The 15,525-nt window shown below is 35.2% G+C and overlaps 1 protein-coding gene across 1 annotated transcript in view; it reads left to right on the plus strand.

Moving 5' to 3' along the window:
- Window positions 1-15,525, plus strand: part of DNAH12 (dynein axonemal heavy chain 12) — a 52,878-nt gene that overhangs the window by 27,275 nt on the left and 10,078 nt on the right. The window contains exons 40-59 of the mRNA XM_069865583.1: window positions 321-620; window positions 1,781-1,959; window positions 2,477-2,669; window positions 2,760-2,921; window positions 3,227-3,421; window positions 4,200-4,333; window positions 4,641-4,803; window positions 5,254-5,334; window positions 6,152-6,328; window positions 7,099-7,230; window positions 7,859-7,948; window positions 8,710-8,850; window positions 8,985-9,226; window positions 9,578-9,725; window positions 10,507-10,652; window positions 11,584-11,798; window positions 12,645-12,837; window positions 13,655-13,847; window positions 14,668-14,840; window positions 15,350-15,490. Of these exons, the coding sequence (XP_069721684.1) occupies window positions 321-620; window positions 1,781-1,959; window positions 2,477-2,669; window positions 2,760-2,921; window positions 3,227-3,421; window positions 4,200-4,333; window positions 4,641-4,803; window positions 5,254-5,334; window positions 6,152-6,328; window positions 7,099-7,230; window positions 7,859-7,948; window positions 8,710-8,850; window positions 8,985-9,226; window positions 9,578-9,725; window positions 10,507-10,652; window positions 11,584-11,798; window positions 12,645-12,837; window positions 13,655-13,847; window positions 14,668-14,840; window positions 15,350-15,490 (3,398 nt within the window). The remainder of the gene's footprint in view (window positions 1-320; window positions 621-1,780; window positions 1,960-2,476; window positions 2,670-2,759; window positions 2,922-3,226; window positions 3,422-4,199; window positions 4,334-4,640; window positions 4,804-5,253; window positions 5,335-6,151; window positions 6,329-7,098; window positions 7,231-7,858; window positions 7,949-8,709; window positions 8,851-8,984; window positions 9,227-9,577; window positions 9,726-10,506; window positions 10,653-11,583; window positions 11,799-12,644; window positions 12,838-13,654; window positions 13,848-14,667; window positions 14,841-15,349; window positions 15,491-15,525) is intronic.

Genomic DNA, 15,525 nt, shown 5'->3' on the forward strand with positions numbered 1-15,525 from the left:
AGGATATCATGTAATTATAGGATGTCTGGAGTGCTGAGTGCTATTCCCGGTCTTACAACAGATTTATTTACACTTACTACAATTACTTATGCCGTTTGCAAATTTAGTATAAGTAGTACATGTGTGTTCCAGAACTGCATGAGGTACAGGCGATACGTTCAGGGGTCCTAAAAAAATTCCAATAAAGTCCAAAGATGTGTGTTTGTTTTTTTTTTCCTTGGAGAAATAGAATTTTAGAAGACGTTTAGGACTTATTATAGTAGTAGTGTCAGTGTTACTGTTTTATTGATTTTATTCTTTTTTGTTGTTCTTATCTTAAGGTGTATAAGAAAGCCATCAAAAATCTTTTGCCTACACCAGCCAAATCTCATTATACCTTCAACCTGCGTGACTTTTCCCGTGTTATCAATGGCTGCTTGCTCATTAAGAGCAAATCAGTGGAAAGCAAACATGTAATGATTCGGCTGTTTATACATGAGGTATTTCGTGTCTTCTATGATCGTCTAGTGGAAGACAATGATAGAGCCTGGTTGTTCAATTTAACAAGAGATATTGTGAAAGAACATTTTGAAGAAGAATTCGATTCAGTTTTTGCACATCTGAAGCAAGAAAATACACCTGTGAGTATCATGTTGAACCTGTTGCAAAATAATTGCTTTCATTATTAAATTTAGGACTAGAAAGTTTCTTAATCACAGGTGAAAGTTTGGATCAACTGTGCTTGAAAACTTGAGTCAAATATAGCAAAATGGCTTCTTTGTAGAAATGTTTGGAAAGGTTAAACGGTTGTATGTAAATATCCTTTTCAAAAAAATATTGAATTTAGAATGTGGGTAAACTTATTACTTCTCCATAAAAGAATTCTGTGTCTCTGATAGTGAAACAAAAACCTGTTATTCAATTAAAAAAAAAAAAAAGTGCTTTTTTTTTTCAGATTTACCCCCAAGTTAGCGAGCATTTACTGCTTATGAAGTTCACCTTCCTAAATGTAGTATTTTATTAAGCTCCTAGGTGTCTGCACATAGAAATAATCAGTAGGTGAGCAGAGCAACTTTCCCAAAAGCTTCTGTTACACCTTTTCTTGGAGATGCAGCAGCGTGTAATGAATCTTTGGGCAGCAGAAGAGAGCAGAAGAAACCAGTGTGATTCATAAATCACTACCACAAAAGTAGCTGAGATTTGTGCATAGTACAGTACCTGCAAGGAGAAATGCGAATATGAGTACTCCTAAATGTAATTCCAGGATAGAGAGACATTCCCTTAAATTTAGCCTGTGACTGAGTTACTTTGTGGTAAATAGCATTCTGTAATTATTATGAAATTTTAGTGTTTAAGATGTTGAATAACCAGGTTATACCTTATGCTATGTCTTCCTTTGTTCTGTTTTTAATTTTTTCTTTCCCTGTCATTTCATTGATGTGTAGAAGAAATAACTCCACGGTCTTAGTTGTCCATTTCATAATGTGTTGAAAATAGCTAAACACACATCTGTAGAAATTTGATGTAACCTGAAGGGTATGGTTGTAAGATTGTTAATGGCTCTTTGAGCCAATTGTGTTCGAAGAAGAAATTAAGAATAATTGTTGTTTAATACAGGATAGAGAATTTTGAGGTGGGTGTTTTCTGTGAGTCCGCAACATTTCAGAATGCTTGTTCTCTTCTCTCACGTATTGGTCTAAATTCTCTGGGGTTTTTTGTTTTGGTTTTTTTTTTCCTAAAGTTCCAATGAGGAATAGGTTCATTAAATATTAAACTTGATTTTGTTGAACATTTACCATAGGTAACAGAAGAAGACATGAGGAGTTTGTTTTTTGGTGACTATATGAATCCAGAGCTTGAGGGAGATGAAAGACTTTATGTTGAAATTCCAAGCATTCAGCAGTTCAGTGATGTTGTGGAGCAATGTCTGGAAGAATATAATCAAACCCACAAAACAAGAATGAACCTTGTAGTTTTCAGGTGCATACAATCTGTATTATTAAGAGCTGTAAGCAGTAGTTGGTAATTCAATATATGCAGTTTTGTGGACTGTTTTTTGTAAGTCTCCTCCCCTTTATGCACCTGCAAAAGTGTTTGTGGTGAGTACCTGTACCCAAGTTGTTCCTTTAAAAAGTATTTAAAGTGTGATACTTCAAGAAAGTTAAAACTGATGATAGTACTGTGATTTAGAAGTAGAGAATTTCTGTTGTTTTTCTTTGACGCTTTTATCCATGTAGTGCTCGTTCTCATCACTACCAACTCCTTTCAGTGATTTGTAGCCATTTGTAATTTAGCTAAATACTGGTATGTGTTTAATAGAAGACTTGTGAGTTTTGTTTTACCTCGTGGTGCATTCCCACTCACTTTTTCTACCTCTTCCCCACCCCACTTTCAGAAATTGGTTTTGGAGCTGCTACTTCTATACTTCACAGATTTATAGGGGCACAAATGTATATGTATTTCTGCCATTCTGATAGTTGGCACTTTTCAAATACAGGTATGCGTTGGAACATCTGTCGCATATAAGCCGTATTCTGAAGCAGCCCGGGGGAAATGCTTTGTTGGTTGGAATGGGAGGAAGCGGACGCCAGTCTTTGACTCGTCTTGCAGCATTCATGGCAAAAATGTGTGTTTTTCAACCAGAGATTTCTAAGACCTATGGCAAAAATGAGTGGAGAGAAGATCTGAAAGTAAGTATTGATAACCTGTCTGCATTTTTACTTAATTTTGAGGGAGAATGTTTTGAAACATACAATGTTTTAACTGTCTTGCATTTTCAGAGTCTTCTCAGGAATGCAGGTGTAAAAGGCTTGAAAACTGTGTTTATAATCACAGATACACAAATTAAAGAAGAAAGCTTTTTAGAAGATGTTGACAGTGTCCTCAACTCTGGGGAGGTACCCAATCTTTTTGCAGCTGATGAAAAACAAGAAATTATAGAGGTATCCTTAGAAATTCTCTTTAAAGATGCCTCCCTCTTCAGCTGTTTTTTTCTGTTCAATGTGAATAAATTATCAGTGTCAGAGATAAATAATATTTACTACTATTTCTTTCATATTTACTACTATTACTACTCAAATAATATTTACTACTATTTCTGTTTTTCTGGTTTATTCTGCCTGTTTCATTTCTTAATAAAAAAAGTTCATTTTGTGGCAGTGCTGTCATTAATGGGATTGCTGTAGGACTTCAGAAGTGCTTAATGAGAAATTATACGATGATCTGTACCCTATGCATTACTCCTAAGGGTGTTCGTGCAATAGTTCAAGCTGTCAATAAACACGAAGAACTCAGCCCCTTGGCCTTGTTTGCATTTTTTGTGAACTGCTGCAAAGAAAATCTCCATATTGTGGTAGCATTCAGCCCGATTGGAGATGCTTTCCGCAATCGTCTGAGACAGTTTCCATCGCTCATCAACTGCTGTACTATTGATTGGTTCCAGGTGTGTGAAAATGCTATTGTTTCCTCAACTGACTACTTCAGTTTTCTAGCAATCTGTGTTTTCATGTCCCATTAGATTTTTTTCTCTTGCATTCTTTGTGGAAGTGGCCCATGTTTTTCAACATTTTGAAATAGGATAGGCATTTTTTGTGATGTTTTGGGACCTCTTAGGTACACCATCTTGGCATTTCTACAAGTAAACAAACTTATATCTTGTTGCTGTAAATGTTACGTTCCTGAAATAGTGAATAGTCTCAGTTCATTTGTCGTTTTATTGCATAATATATATGTTTTAAAGGATGAGAGAAACCATTTTGCTGATTATAAAAGATCGTAACTTCTGCTGCCCCTTAAGCAGATCATGCATCATAGGAATGACTAGCTAATGCAGGTCTTATTGTTTATCAGTAGATATTTTACAGCAGAATAAAAACTTGGAAAATTATTGTAGTTAATGATCCATCATGTAAGTGATGTTACCCTCACTAAAGTGCAGTTAACTCTATAACTTGGCCTGGTGCTGACATCGATTAATTTTTCTGCCAAAGGATGATGTAAACACAGAAATGTTTGGATAGAATGGCAGTAACATAGCTGTTAAACATAAGATCAGCCTGGGTAGTGACCTTGCTGCATTTTATCAGTTTATTATTCTTGAGATGTAGCTGAGACTAGTGTGTCTCATTCTGGTATTTTGAATGGTAGAACTTGGTTTTAAAAGCATGAAGACTTGTAACAGCTGAATTTTGCAAGTGCTTCTCTTCTCGTTATTCCCTCAGCCATGGCCTGAAGATGCCCTTGAATGTGTGGCTAATAAGTTCTTAGAAACACTTCAGCTCACAGACAGCGAGCGGCAGGAGGTTGTGCCCATCTGTAAATACTTTCATACCTCAGTTTTGTCACTCTCTGAAAGGTCAGTTTCTTTTGAAAACAACCCGTTAATTTATAGAAATATTAAGAGGGAAAAGGTTATACTGTTGAAAGTAGTACATTTAGTACACAAATAGAACAATGGTAGAACTTCTAGATGAAACAACAAAGTAGTAGGTGTTAGCATTACTGTTAATTTCTGTATTATAAGTTAGTGTGCTGCGTGCCTGCATAAAAATTGAAATTGTTTAATCCTATTATTTGTCAAGCAGTTACCTAACTTTCCTAACAATAGTTAAACTAAAAAGGGAAAAAAAGCTTAAAGATTCTCTCTTTTTCTTTTTTAATAGGTTCTTGCAAAGTCTGGGACGCCATAATTATGTTACTCCTACTTCTTATCTTGAGCTGATTGCTGCGTTTCAGAGGCTTCTTACTCAGAAACGAGATGCTGTGATGAAAGCCAAGAACAAATACATGAATGGACTACAGAAACTAGCTTTTGCTGAATCACAGGTGAGTTAGGACAAAGATGGAACTGAGAGTACAAAACATTTAGCAAAACCAGGTATTTTCCTGGAGAAGTCAGTCAAAAGCATTACTTAAGATTTTCTTTAGCTCTATCTTCAACAGTAAAACTGAGAAATGTATTTTGCCTGTTCTTTCCTACAGTCATAGCAGTTGTGCTAGAGGCACAGACCTCTAATCGTGTATTGTTAGGCAGTATGTGAAGAGAACTTTCCATTCCTAAATGGTTAACGTGTGACTATAAGTGACCATAGTTCTTAAAACAAGGGTTTGTACATGCAAGATAAAACTCAGTATCTGAAGTATTTGGATTTGAAACTTGATGTTATTTCCTTCTATGAATAATTTTGTTATTAGTAGAAGCTAAGTCTTTTAGAAACCTTTGGAAATCGTACTTGGCACTTCTGAATCCTGCCTGATTCTTTTGCATGCGTATAGGTTGGTGAGATGAAACAAGAACTAGTTCAGCTGCAGCCCAAACTGGAAGAGGCTAAATTGGATAATGCAAGCATGATGAAGGTAGAGTTATACAAATAGAACTTCAGTATAAGCATGTGTATGCTTGGGACCCATAACTTCACCTTCATAATAATTAGCTTTGATTTAGCATTCTTAATTGTACAGTGTGCTTCTGCTTCAGTATCCGAGCTGATCGTAGACAGATTCTAAAGAATATGCCTGTGTATGATGGCTGATCTGTGACTTTCAGGAAATAAGAGTTGAGTTCAGGTTTTTGAGCTCATTTGTTTACTGGGTTTTGCAGTTTTGTGAAACTTGCTACAGTTTTTTGCTTATATCCTTAGAACTGGAGCAAAATTGCATTCTTTTATCGAAGATACAGACTCTGGACATACATTCCTTGCCTAAGCTCTGTGCTGGTGGGTGTTAAAGGAGCTTTCAGGCTAATAGTGGTTAGACTGGATTTCCTAAGGCCACTCACACACATAGTAAAACTCACAAATAGTTCTTCAGCATACAAGGTGAACAAGAACAGTTTTGCCTAGTCTGTCTTTGCATGCACAGGGATTATACACTTCATTTTTAAAAGGATTCTAAAAAGGTTTAACTTCATAGAAATATAGTGGGATTTAGAAACCATTCTCTTTAGGTGGTTTGATTTCATCCAGTTTACCTACTGTTAAAGCTCCATGATGGTGTTGTGTTATGCTAAGAAACAAATTACTCCATTAACAGACCTTAAAAATACATGAAAATACCAAAACACTTAAATTTTTCTTTATATCATACAGAATTCCATAACTGCTATCCTAGGTAATTTCTATTCATTTGATTATTCACTGCTCAGAAGGAAGCTCACCCATGTGTTTTTCTTTAGACCATAGAAATAGAATCTGCAGAAGTAGAGCAAAAAAGAAAAACTGTAAAAGTAGATGAAGAAGTTGCTACACAAAAAGCTGAAGAAGCTCAGGCCTTGAAAAATGAATGTGAGAGTGACCTGGCAGAGGCCATCCCAGCTCTGGAGGCTGCACTTGATGCTCTTAACACTTTGAAGGCAAGCTGGTCATAACTTCAGCATTTGAAAGACTTATTTAATATTATGAAACCCTTCCATTTATTCAGGAAAGAATGCACTAAGATAAAAAGAATTTGAAAAGTGTTAAATTTCCTCAGGTTTGGCAAGCGAGACGACCCATACAGATATTTTTCAGTATATTTCCTCTCCCTGTAGTCAGAATGCAAAGAGGGATGTGCATTTAAAAAAGATGTTTATCTGCAAGAAAGCCCTCTTGTGGGAGAAGTAGCCAAAACCTGAGGTTGTCGGCAGTGGTATTAGCTGAATTTCCTTTCAGCTAAGTTACTATTTACCACCAGTGTGTAACACGTCATTTGTGTATGGTTAAGAATTATCTGGATCTTTGGTTTAAAGGTTTTGTCCTTGTCAAGACCTGCACATGATCCGAAAGCGGTATTGTTGAGAAAGCCCTGCAGGAATGTGGTATGGTAGGAGTTATGAAGTACATAAGGTGTCTTAGATGACACGGAAGCGTGTAAGAAATTTTTCTGAGCTGGACATTTTAAAACATAGTTTTGATTGATCATGAGTTTGCAGTTAGTAGCATTTAGTTTGTTTTTATTTCCTCTGCATAAGATACATTGATGGATATTGTTAAGACTGTATCAGCTGTTCTTCAAGTCCTCCATCCTTACATTCACTGATTATAGAGTTACAATTCCCCTTTTTTTCCTCTTAACTCATTTATATTAGTGATGAGAAAGGCATAGCATCTGTCATAACTTTTTCAAATGTGTTTTTTATTTTAGCCTTCTGATATATCAATTGTTAAATCAATGAAAAATCCTCCATCTGGTGTCAAACTTGTCATGGCTGCTGTGTGTGTCATGAAAGACATAAAACCCGAAAAAATTGCACATCCTTTAAAGGCTGGAAGCAAGGTAAAATGGCAGACAGCAATTTCAAATAAAAGTGTAATTCATGTTCTTCTCAGTATAGGGCACTTAATAAACAATAGCACACAAGGTCCATTAAAGCAGGCAAGTACTTGAAGCCTCCATCCATTATTTTACTGAAAGCTTCCACAATACCATATTTTCTAAGTTTTCATAGAAACGCTTGGTTGGAAAAGACCTTTGAGATCATCAGGTCCAACCATACCTGTCCCCTTCTAAACCGTATCCCTGAGCACCTCATCTACCTGTTTTTTAAACACCTCCAGGGATTGTGATTTAACCACTTCCCTGGACAGCCGTGCCAGTCCCTGATAACTTTTTTGGTGAAGAGATTTTGTAAGGTGCAAAGAGATCACATTTAGTTTGCTTGATTCCTATATAGATAACAGATAGCGTGTAACTTTTTCCTGAGACACTGTTCAGTTTTTGGCTTTAGGTGTGGTTTGGGGGAAATGTTTGATCTGATAAGACTTTCTCCTTTGTTGACGTCTTAGGGAAATAAAAGGTCATCAGTATTAAATACGCATGAGTTTTAATTAAAAGAGATTTGTCATTTTTTGTTTGTATGTGTGTTTTAAAGCTTGAAAACATTATTTCCTACTGTGTTTTGTAGATTTTGGACTATTGGGGTCCAAGCAAGAAACTACTTGGTGACATGAATTTCTTAAAGGATTTGGAAGAGTATGACAAGGACAATATTCCAGTAAGACTTCTGTCAATTTTTTCAGTGATTTTTGCTATATAGACATATTCTTGCAGTGGAAGAAAGAAAATACTGTATGAGAGGGCCCGTTTGTCCCAATTTAGTCACCCTATGACCAAGGATCTTTACCAGATAAGAGGGTATCTCAATAGGATGAGTATGGTAATGGAAAGCGAGCCAAAATCCCTCAGGGCGAGCCTTGTAAATGGCATGTAAGATCGTTTTAGAATTCATTTTTGGAATTTCTAAGGCTTTTGTAGAACCTGTCTTCTCTTTGAACGAAATGTCCTTCTAGGCATGAACGTGTGTAACTTTACCAGAGAATCTGGTCGCCAAAAGTAAGAAGAAGCATGTAATTAATTTAGATTTTTGTCTTAAATTAGTAGAAATAAGTTTTTGTAATGATCACAAACAATTTTGTCTTGAGAAAAGATGGCAAACGACAATTTTGCACAAGGGACAGAGTAAACTAAAGCTTCTATATGACTGTAATGCTCTTAGCAGTTAGGTAGCTGCCGCATGGCAGATGTACCAAGTGCACAATTGTAAAGGATGAGGATAGGATGAAAACAGGAAAAGACTGCAAAGTGAGACAGGAAAATCAAAAGAAACAAATGAGCAGTGATTTCTACCACAACTGATACTGAGAAGTTCTTTCCTATTTTGTTGTGTAGAGAAATGGCAATCACTCAGTGTAATGTTAAAGTGTTAGCTGCAAGATTTTGATGAACTGTAATGCTTTTTTTTTGTTTTCTCTCCAGGCAGCTATCATGCAGAAGATTCGGGCTGAATACTTGACTAATCCTGAGTTTGATCCACATAAGGTGGCTAAAGCTTCCTCGGCAGCAGAGGGTTTATGTAAATGGATTATGGCAATGGAGGTGTATGACAGGGTTGCAAAGGTGCGTTTTTGATCCAGGGCCCTCAGTGCTGTGCAATCTTCCTTTGCTTGGTATATTGACCCTAAATGTTGTATTAAACAATAAGATTACAAAAATGTGCTTTAAGCGTTTGTGTATTGGTTGTAATTGAATAGGTGGTTGCACCCAAGAAAGATCGTTTAAGAGAGGCACAGCAGTCCTTAGCAGAGACAATGGAACTCCTGAATCAGAAGAGGGAAGAACTTGCAGAAGTTGAAAATCGTTTGACTGCTTTGGAACGAACCTTTACTGAGAAAACTGAAGAAAAGGCTCGCTTAGAATACCAGGTTGATCTATGTGCTAAAAAACTGGAACGAGCAGAGAAGTTGATTGGAGGCCTTGGTGGAGAGAAGTCAAGGTCAGGTTCAAGTTCAAATGTCTGACATAACAGCTACTGTAGAGAGAGAATTTGGACTTCTGTTCTTTGAGATTTTTGATGCTGTATCTCTGAGGGCTGTACTGCAGAAGAGTGGAACAGTCTGGGCCCTCGAAAGACTCCTAATTGTTTGTAATGTAAAAATATGGGCAGCAGGGTTGGGAGAAGTGTAGAGAAAGTCTTCAAAGTGAGAATAAAATACAGTAATACAGCATTCTTGTTCTCTACCTGAAGTTAAGATTAGCAGCAGCAAAAGAGATTGATTTTTATCATCAATATCACTTATGTGCAGATTTCAGCACCATTTTTTTCTCTATTTTCTGCTTGCCATAGGTGGAATAATGCTGCAAATGATCTTCAGGACGTGTATGATAATTTGACAGGAGATGTTCTGGTATCAGCTGGTGTGATAGCGTATCTGGGAGCTTTTACTGCTGGATTTCGACAAGAGTGTACCAAAGATTGGAGCAAACTGTGCAAGGTTAGAAGGTTATCTTAGATGTGTTTGCTTTTTATCAGATTACTGCAAAAGGCCTCAAAAATCGCTTGTGGTTTATTTAGTATTAGCCTAGTATAACGCGTTAAGATCAGTGGGAGAAATTGTGCTGATTTTGTAATTTTTAGTTCAATTAAATCAGTGAATTTACTTTGGACTTGAAGTAGCTTATCAGAAACAAGAGCGCATGGCTGACTTTTATTACTTAAATAAAATCTTCACATTTTCTCTTTGTGCCTTTAAATGAAAGAATCAACTTTAAAATACAGTTATATGTAATGTAAAAAAAATCTTTAATAACTTACACTTGCACATATTTATATGTTAATTAAATGGTTTATTATGCTGTTTGCAATATAAGTATATATTAGTATAAGTATGTCCCAACATACTTATACTAATGTCATCATTCATAAATGAAGTGATTTTAAGTCGCTGATTGTGACTGACGTGAAACAGTAACAAATCGGCATTGGATTGCTGTGTTACTTAGTTAATGGAAGATATAATTGTCAGATGATTTCCAACTGTGTGTGAGTTTCTCAAGGTAATGCATTGTAAATATTCAGTGGGGAAACATAGTAACTTATTGAAATTATCATTTTATTTGTCCCAGGATTTTTACTAATTCTTCACCTGTTTCAAACTGTTAGAAGGAAATGCACATGGTCACTTCGATTTGAAGTGGCATAATAAAGGATGGAAAGAAATATAAAGATAAATGGGGTTTTCTCTCCTTTCTTTTTCTCTTTTTTTTTTCCCCCAGGAGAAGAATATCCCTTGTTCTGAGAATTTCTCTTTGAGTAAGACTCTTGGTGACCCAATAAAAATAAGAGCCTGGAATATTGCTGGTTTGCCTAGTGATGTGTTTTCTGTAGACAATGGGGTCATTGCTGATAATTCAGGGCGCTGGTAGGTCACAAAAAGGTTTAATTTTCATATCCAAAAAGTTTTCACTTAAGAAGTAAAAAGCAAACTAAATGTCTAGAGACCGCATAGCTTCTGTACAGAAACAGTAACTTTTTAGATATTTATTTATTGTGTGTGAAACTCATATGTATGTGAGAATTCTTTTAGGATGTCTGAAATAATTTTTCAATTACATGAAGTCAAATGAAACTTTTGATAGTTGTCCGTAAATAGTCTGCACTCTGTAGAAACTATAAAACTTCTTAGTGATGTTCTTCTGATATTTATTCTCTGAAGAATTAATTTTCTTGATTCAGATTATATTCAGATTACAGCTTGTAATTGGAGTTGGAATATTGTTTTGTTCTGTGAGGATGTGGTTAGGGGAGGTGGCTGGTGTCATTCATGCCTGACTTACTAAAATACATAAATATACCTGAAATCAGCAAGTACAAATGGGGACAAATCTGTTGAAGAAAATGAAAATATTGTCACCTTTCCCTACCTCACTTACATTTCCAGTCTCATTCTATCTTGACCAATAAGTCACATTTAAATCACAAAACTAATTGTTGACTTTTATTTTTTAAAGTGAAAAATATATATGAGAAATAACTCAAAATGTGTAAAAATAAATAAATTCTGAATACTGGGAGCCCCAGGGGAGAGGCAGAATATTTTACAAGAATTTTGCATTCTGATGTATTTTGTGTGAAGTGTCATGAATGTTTTTTGAAACTTTTAATACTATTTCTGGTATTACTTTTCAAATTCTGATAAAACAGATATATCTCCATTTTTCATTGATATCTTAAAACAGCAGAATTCAAATTGTATCACTTCTTCCTAGCCAACCTGACAAAGAAGCATTTCCAAGTAGTTTAAAATTGAAAAGCTTTTGCGAGCACTAAGACAACTGTCTTCTATGTTCTAGGCCACTAATGATTGATCCTCAAGGTCAAGCAAATAAATGGATCAAAAATTTTGAGAAGGAAAACCGCTTGAATGTTATCAAGCTTAGTGACACAGATTACATGAGAACTCTGGAGAACTGCATTCAGTTTGGAACTCCACTTCTGCTTGAAAATGTTGGAGAAGAGCTAGACCCGTCACTTGAGCCTCTGCTACTTAAACAGACTTTTAAACAAGGTACATCAAAATTCATTTTAAATCCTGAAGCAGATTACTTTAACATTCATCTTGCAGTCTGTGGTACTGTTTGCTGCTTTTCTTGTTGATCTCTGATTTCCTGCTGCCTGTGGTGAGAGGGAGGTAACTTCAGAACAACCTGAAGTTTTATTTTATTTTTTAATAAATATCTTTCATACATCACGTGATAGTAGTTTTATGTCAAGACTTTCACCATGTCACTATAGGAGACTAAATAGAGACACTTAAAGATTCTTACTTAAATTTACTTGTTAATTCTCATTTATTTCTTAGTCTAATACTAAGCAAACTAATAAATTTTGCACAAATTAAGAAAAGCTATCAAGGCATTTTGCTTAAGGTGCAATTTCTCTGTGTTTTCTGAAAGTTGCTAAGTAGCTATGAATTTGGTTTTCAACTTTTCTTTCTTCTCTTCCTGAATTGAAAAAAAAAAAAAAGAGAAAAGCTCAAACAATACTTTTCCCAGGTTTATTTTTTGGTTTTAGTTTTCCATTTTAGACAGGTAATTTGAGGAAAGAATAGTCTATAAGAATATCATATTTGAGAATAATTCCATGGCTCTGTTACCATCTCCAGTGTTGTAGACGCACATTGAAAGTACAGTAGTAATTGGAGCAACTGAATTTCATCTACTAAGAGTGACATTTGACCTCACTGAAGTCTGTGGGAAGTTTTTTGTGTCAAATTTATTCATTTACTAGTTTTTACTTGTCAGGGAATTTCTCACTGACAAGAAATACACTTTTATTTAATCAGGTGTAGTTTTATTCTGAAAGTAATTGAAGTAGATGAAGGTTTTCTTAATATTTCTCATCTTAACTTTAGGAGGCGTGGAGAGTATCAGGCTTGGTGAGGCTGTTATTGAATATTCCAGTGACTTCAAATTTTTCATTACCACAAAACTGAGAAATCCACATTATACACCTGAACTTGCTACAAAGGTTTCTTTACTCAATTTTATGATAACACCAGAGGGACTTGAAGACCAGTTGCTAGGTATTGTTGTAGCAAAAGAGAGGTAAGGCTAGCCTTTTCATTTTTTTATGGCATGATTCCAAGGAAATCAAAGATTAATTTATTGTACAGCACAATGAATGTTATATGGTGTTAATTTTTATTTTAAAAAGTTGTTTTTCTAGTTTTCATATCCTAAAAGTTTGTTAGGAAAAAGTTGTCATGTTTATTGTGGGTAAGTGCCCACAAGTTAATTAAAATAGCAGATATAAAGCCATTATAATTTTCATGGCAGTTTTCTCCTGAAACATTCCTTAAATGTCAGAGAAGTATGTAAATATTATTTAAAGTGTAAATTTTTGTGATTTTTGCAATTTGACTGAGCTACCATACAGAAAGGGATAGAGAATCATGAGGACTTAGCTTTCATTTCACATGAAATAACTGCACAGTACCTCTAAAACTGGTTATTGGTCTTATGTGAAGCCTCATGGAGACACAGGGAAGTGGTTTCTGGTTTGTACCAAAATGTCTGTGCAGTTGGACTTAATTCTGTTTACTAAAAATGTGTTTCCACCAATAAACTTACTCCACATGCCGCATGGTGTTTTTTCGGGCAGCAGATACACTAAAAGAAAACTAGGATGTGCTGAGATGAGCAAAATGCTAAAATGTTAGTTTGGAACAGAATTTCCAAATATGAACTGAAGTTACAAAAATAAATCTTTGCACAGAATTATAACCATAGTAACAACCTCTGTAAACTGAAGAGGACATTCAGAGATATTTATTGTAGGAAGAGGGACCATCCCCATGTACTTCCTTTACAGTCAGTGGAAGATGAACCTTGACTGTTCACGTTGTGTGTGTTTTTTCATTAGACCAGAATTAGAAGAGGAGAGAAATGCTCTCATCCTTCAATCTGCAGCCAATAAAAAGCAACTAAAAGAAATTGAGAGGAAAATTTTGGAAACCTTACATTCATCTGAAGGGAATATCTTGGAAGATGAGACTGCTATTGAGGTCTTGGATTCTGCTAAAATAATGGCTAATGAGGTGACAGAAAAACAGCAGGTAGGGAGTGTGTATACATGTTTTCCTTAACAAGACTTATATCTTTAAATTTGCAGCTAGCAGAAGGAACGCAAATCAATGCAAAGTACAGGGAGGAAATTCTATGCGCATGAAATACAAAGAGCAATAAAACTGGATCTGTTCTTGAATCGTCACTGATGATTTAGTCAGTCTTTAAAAATATTTAAAAGAAAATGTATCTGTATATTAGGTTTCAGTGAGAAGTAACAAGTTCTGAAGTTAACTTGTTAAGATAAAGGAAGGAACAAATGTTAAAATGGCAAAGTATGAGGGCTGCATACAATAGTAAGAGAATTAACAGAAATCCAGTACTAGTATTTCTTTAAGCTGATGTTTGCCTTCCTGCTATTTGTTAATGTTTATCAAATGTAATTTCAGAATATGTCTGATACCCAAGTTTCGAAAAACCTTTTTATGTGTGAAGTATTATATTGTAATTATGTAACTAATCTGAAAATACCTTTATTTTTGAATATTGCAGAGATAAAAATAGGTATTTTTGATGCTAAATGATCCTTTGAAACTCTTGTGCCTCCTTTTTCCTTTGTTTTGACTGTTGCATGCTATAGTATAGGTAAGTAGATCAGGCAGTACTATGTTAAGGGCAAATACACATTTTACCTAATGTCGTTATCTCCTCCTGTGATTGTGCATTTTGGAACATAAAATATGTCTTATTCTGGTGTTATCAAGTCCTGTATAGGAGTATTTTAATAATGTTATTACGTAGTAATATTTTTGGACAAAAGAGAATATTGAAAGCTTTTCTTTATTAACTATTATTCATGTTAATATTTAGATTGCAGAGAACACGGAGCTTAAAGTAGCTGAATCTCGAGAATGTTATCGACCTATTGCAAAGCATTCATCAGTGCTGTTCTTCAGCACTGCAGCCTTGGCAAACATTGATCCCATGTACCAGTACTCCCTTAGCTGGTTTGTTAACCTCTTCATCAACTCCATTCACGATAGGTAAATAAAGTCTTTCTGGTATAAAATAAGGTGTCTTCATTCTCTTCTTATAAATACTTTCCTCCATTTTGAAACAATTTATCTCTTAACCTTCATTAAATGCAGGTTTTTGAAATGAAATATGATTTCTTGATGAGATAAGTGCTCTTTTTAGTTACTGTTCAGGCAAACAATGATCTGTAAGCCTGTTCTTTATTGAAGTATTTTTAAGAATGTGACTTACGGAAAAGGTCAAGTCTGTTTCTCAATTAGTCTTCATTATGAGTGTTATGAGTGCCGCCACCTAGCTGGCAAATAGATTTCTGCTCATTATTTTGTTTGGGACTTTATAAAATAACTGCAGAGCATTGAATATAGTTGAAATGTGGGGAAATGGGCATCTAAATCCATTGTGGAGCATGTGGGCCTAATATGATTCCTCTGCAACTTTAAACAGATTTAGATTTCTTAACTGGTTTGCTTAAGTTATTCACTTTGAAATCACAGTTTCTGACTTCTTTTCTTTTTAGTAACAAATCAAAAATTTTGGAGAAGCGACTTCAATATCTAAATGACCACTTTACATTCAATTTGTATTGTAACGTGTGTCGTTCACTGTTTGAAAAGGACAAGCTGCTCTTCTCGTTTTTGCTATGTTGTAATCTGCTCATGTAAGCTCATTTTTCTGAATTCTCTTAAGAATGGA

Source organism: Phaenicophaeus curvirostris, chromosome 11 (assembly GCF_032191515.1).
Source record: "Phaenicophaeus curvirostris isolate KB17595 chromosome 11, BPBGC_Pcur_1.0, whole genome shotgun sequence".
Lineage (NCBI taxonomy): Eukaryota > Metazoa > Chordata > Aves > Cuculiformes > Cuculidae > Phaenicophaeus > Phaenicophaeus curvirostris.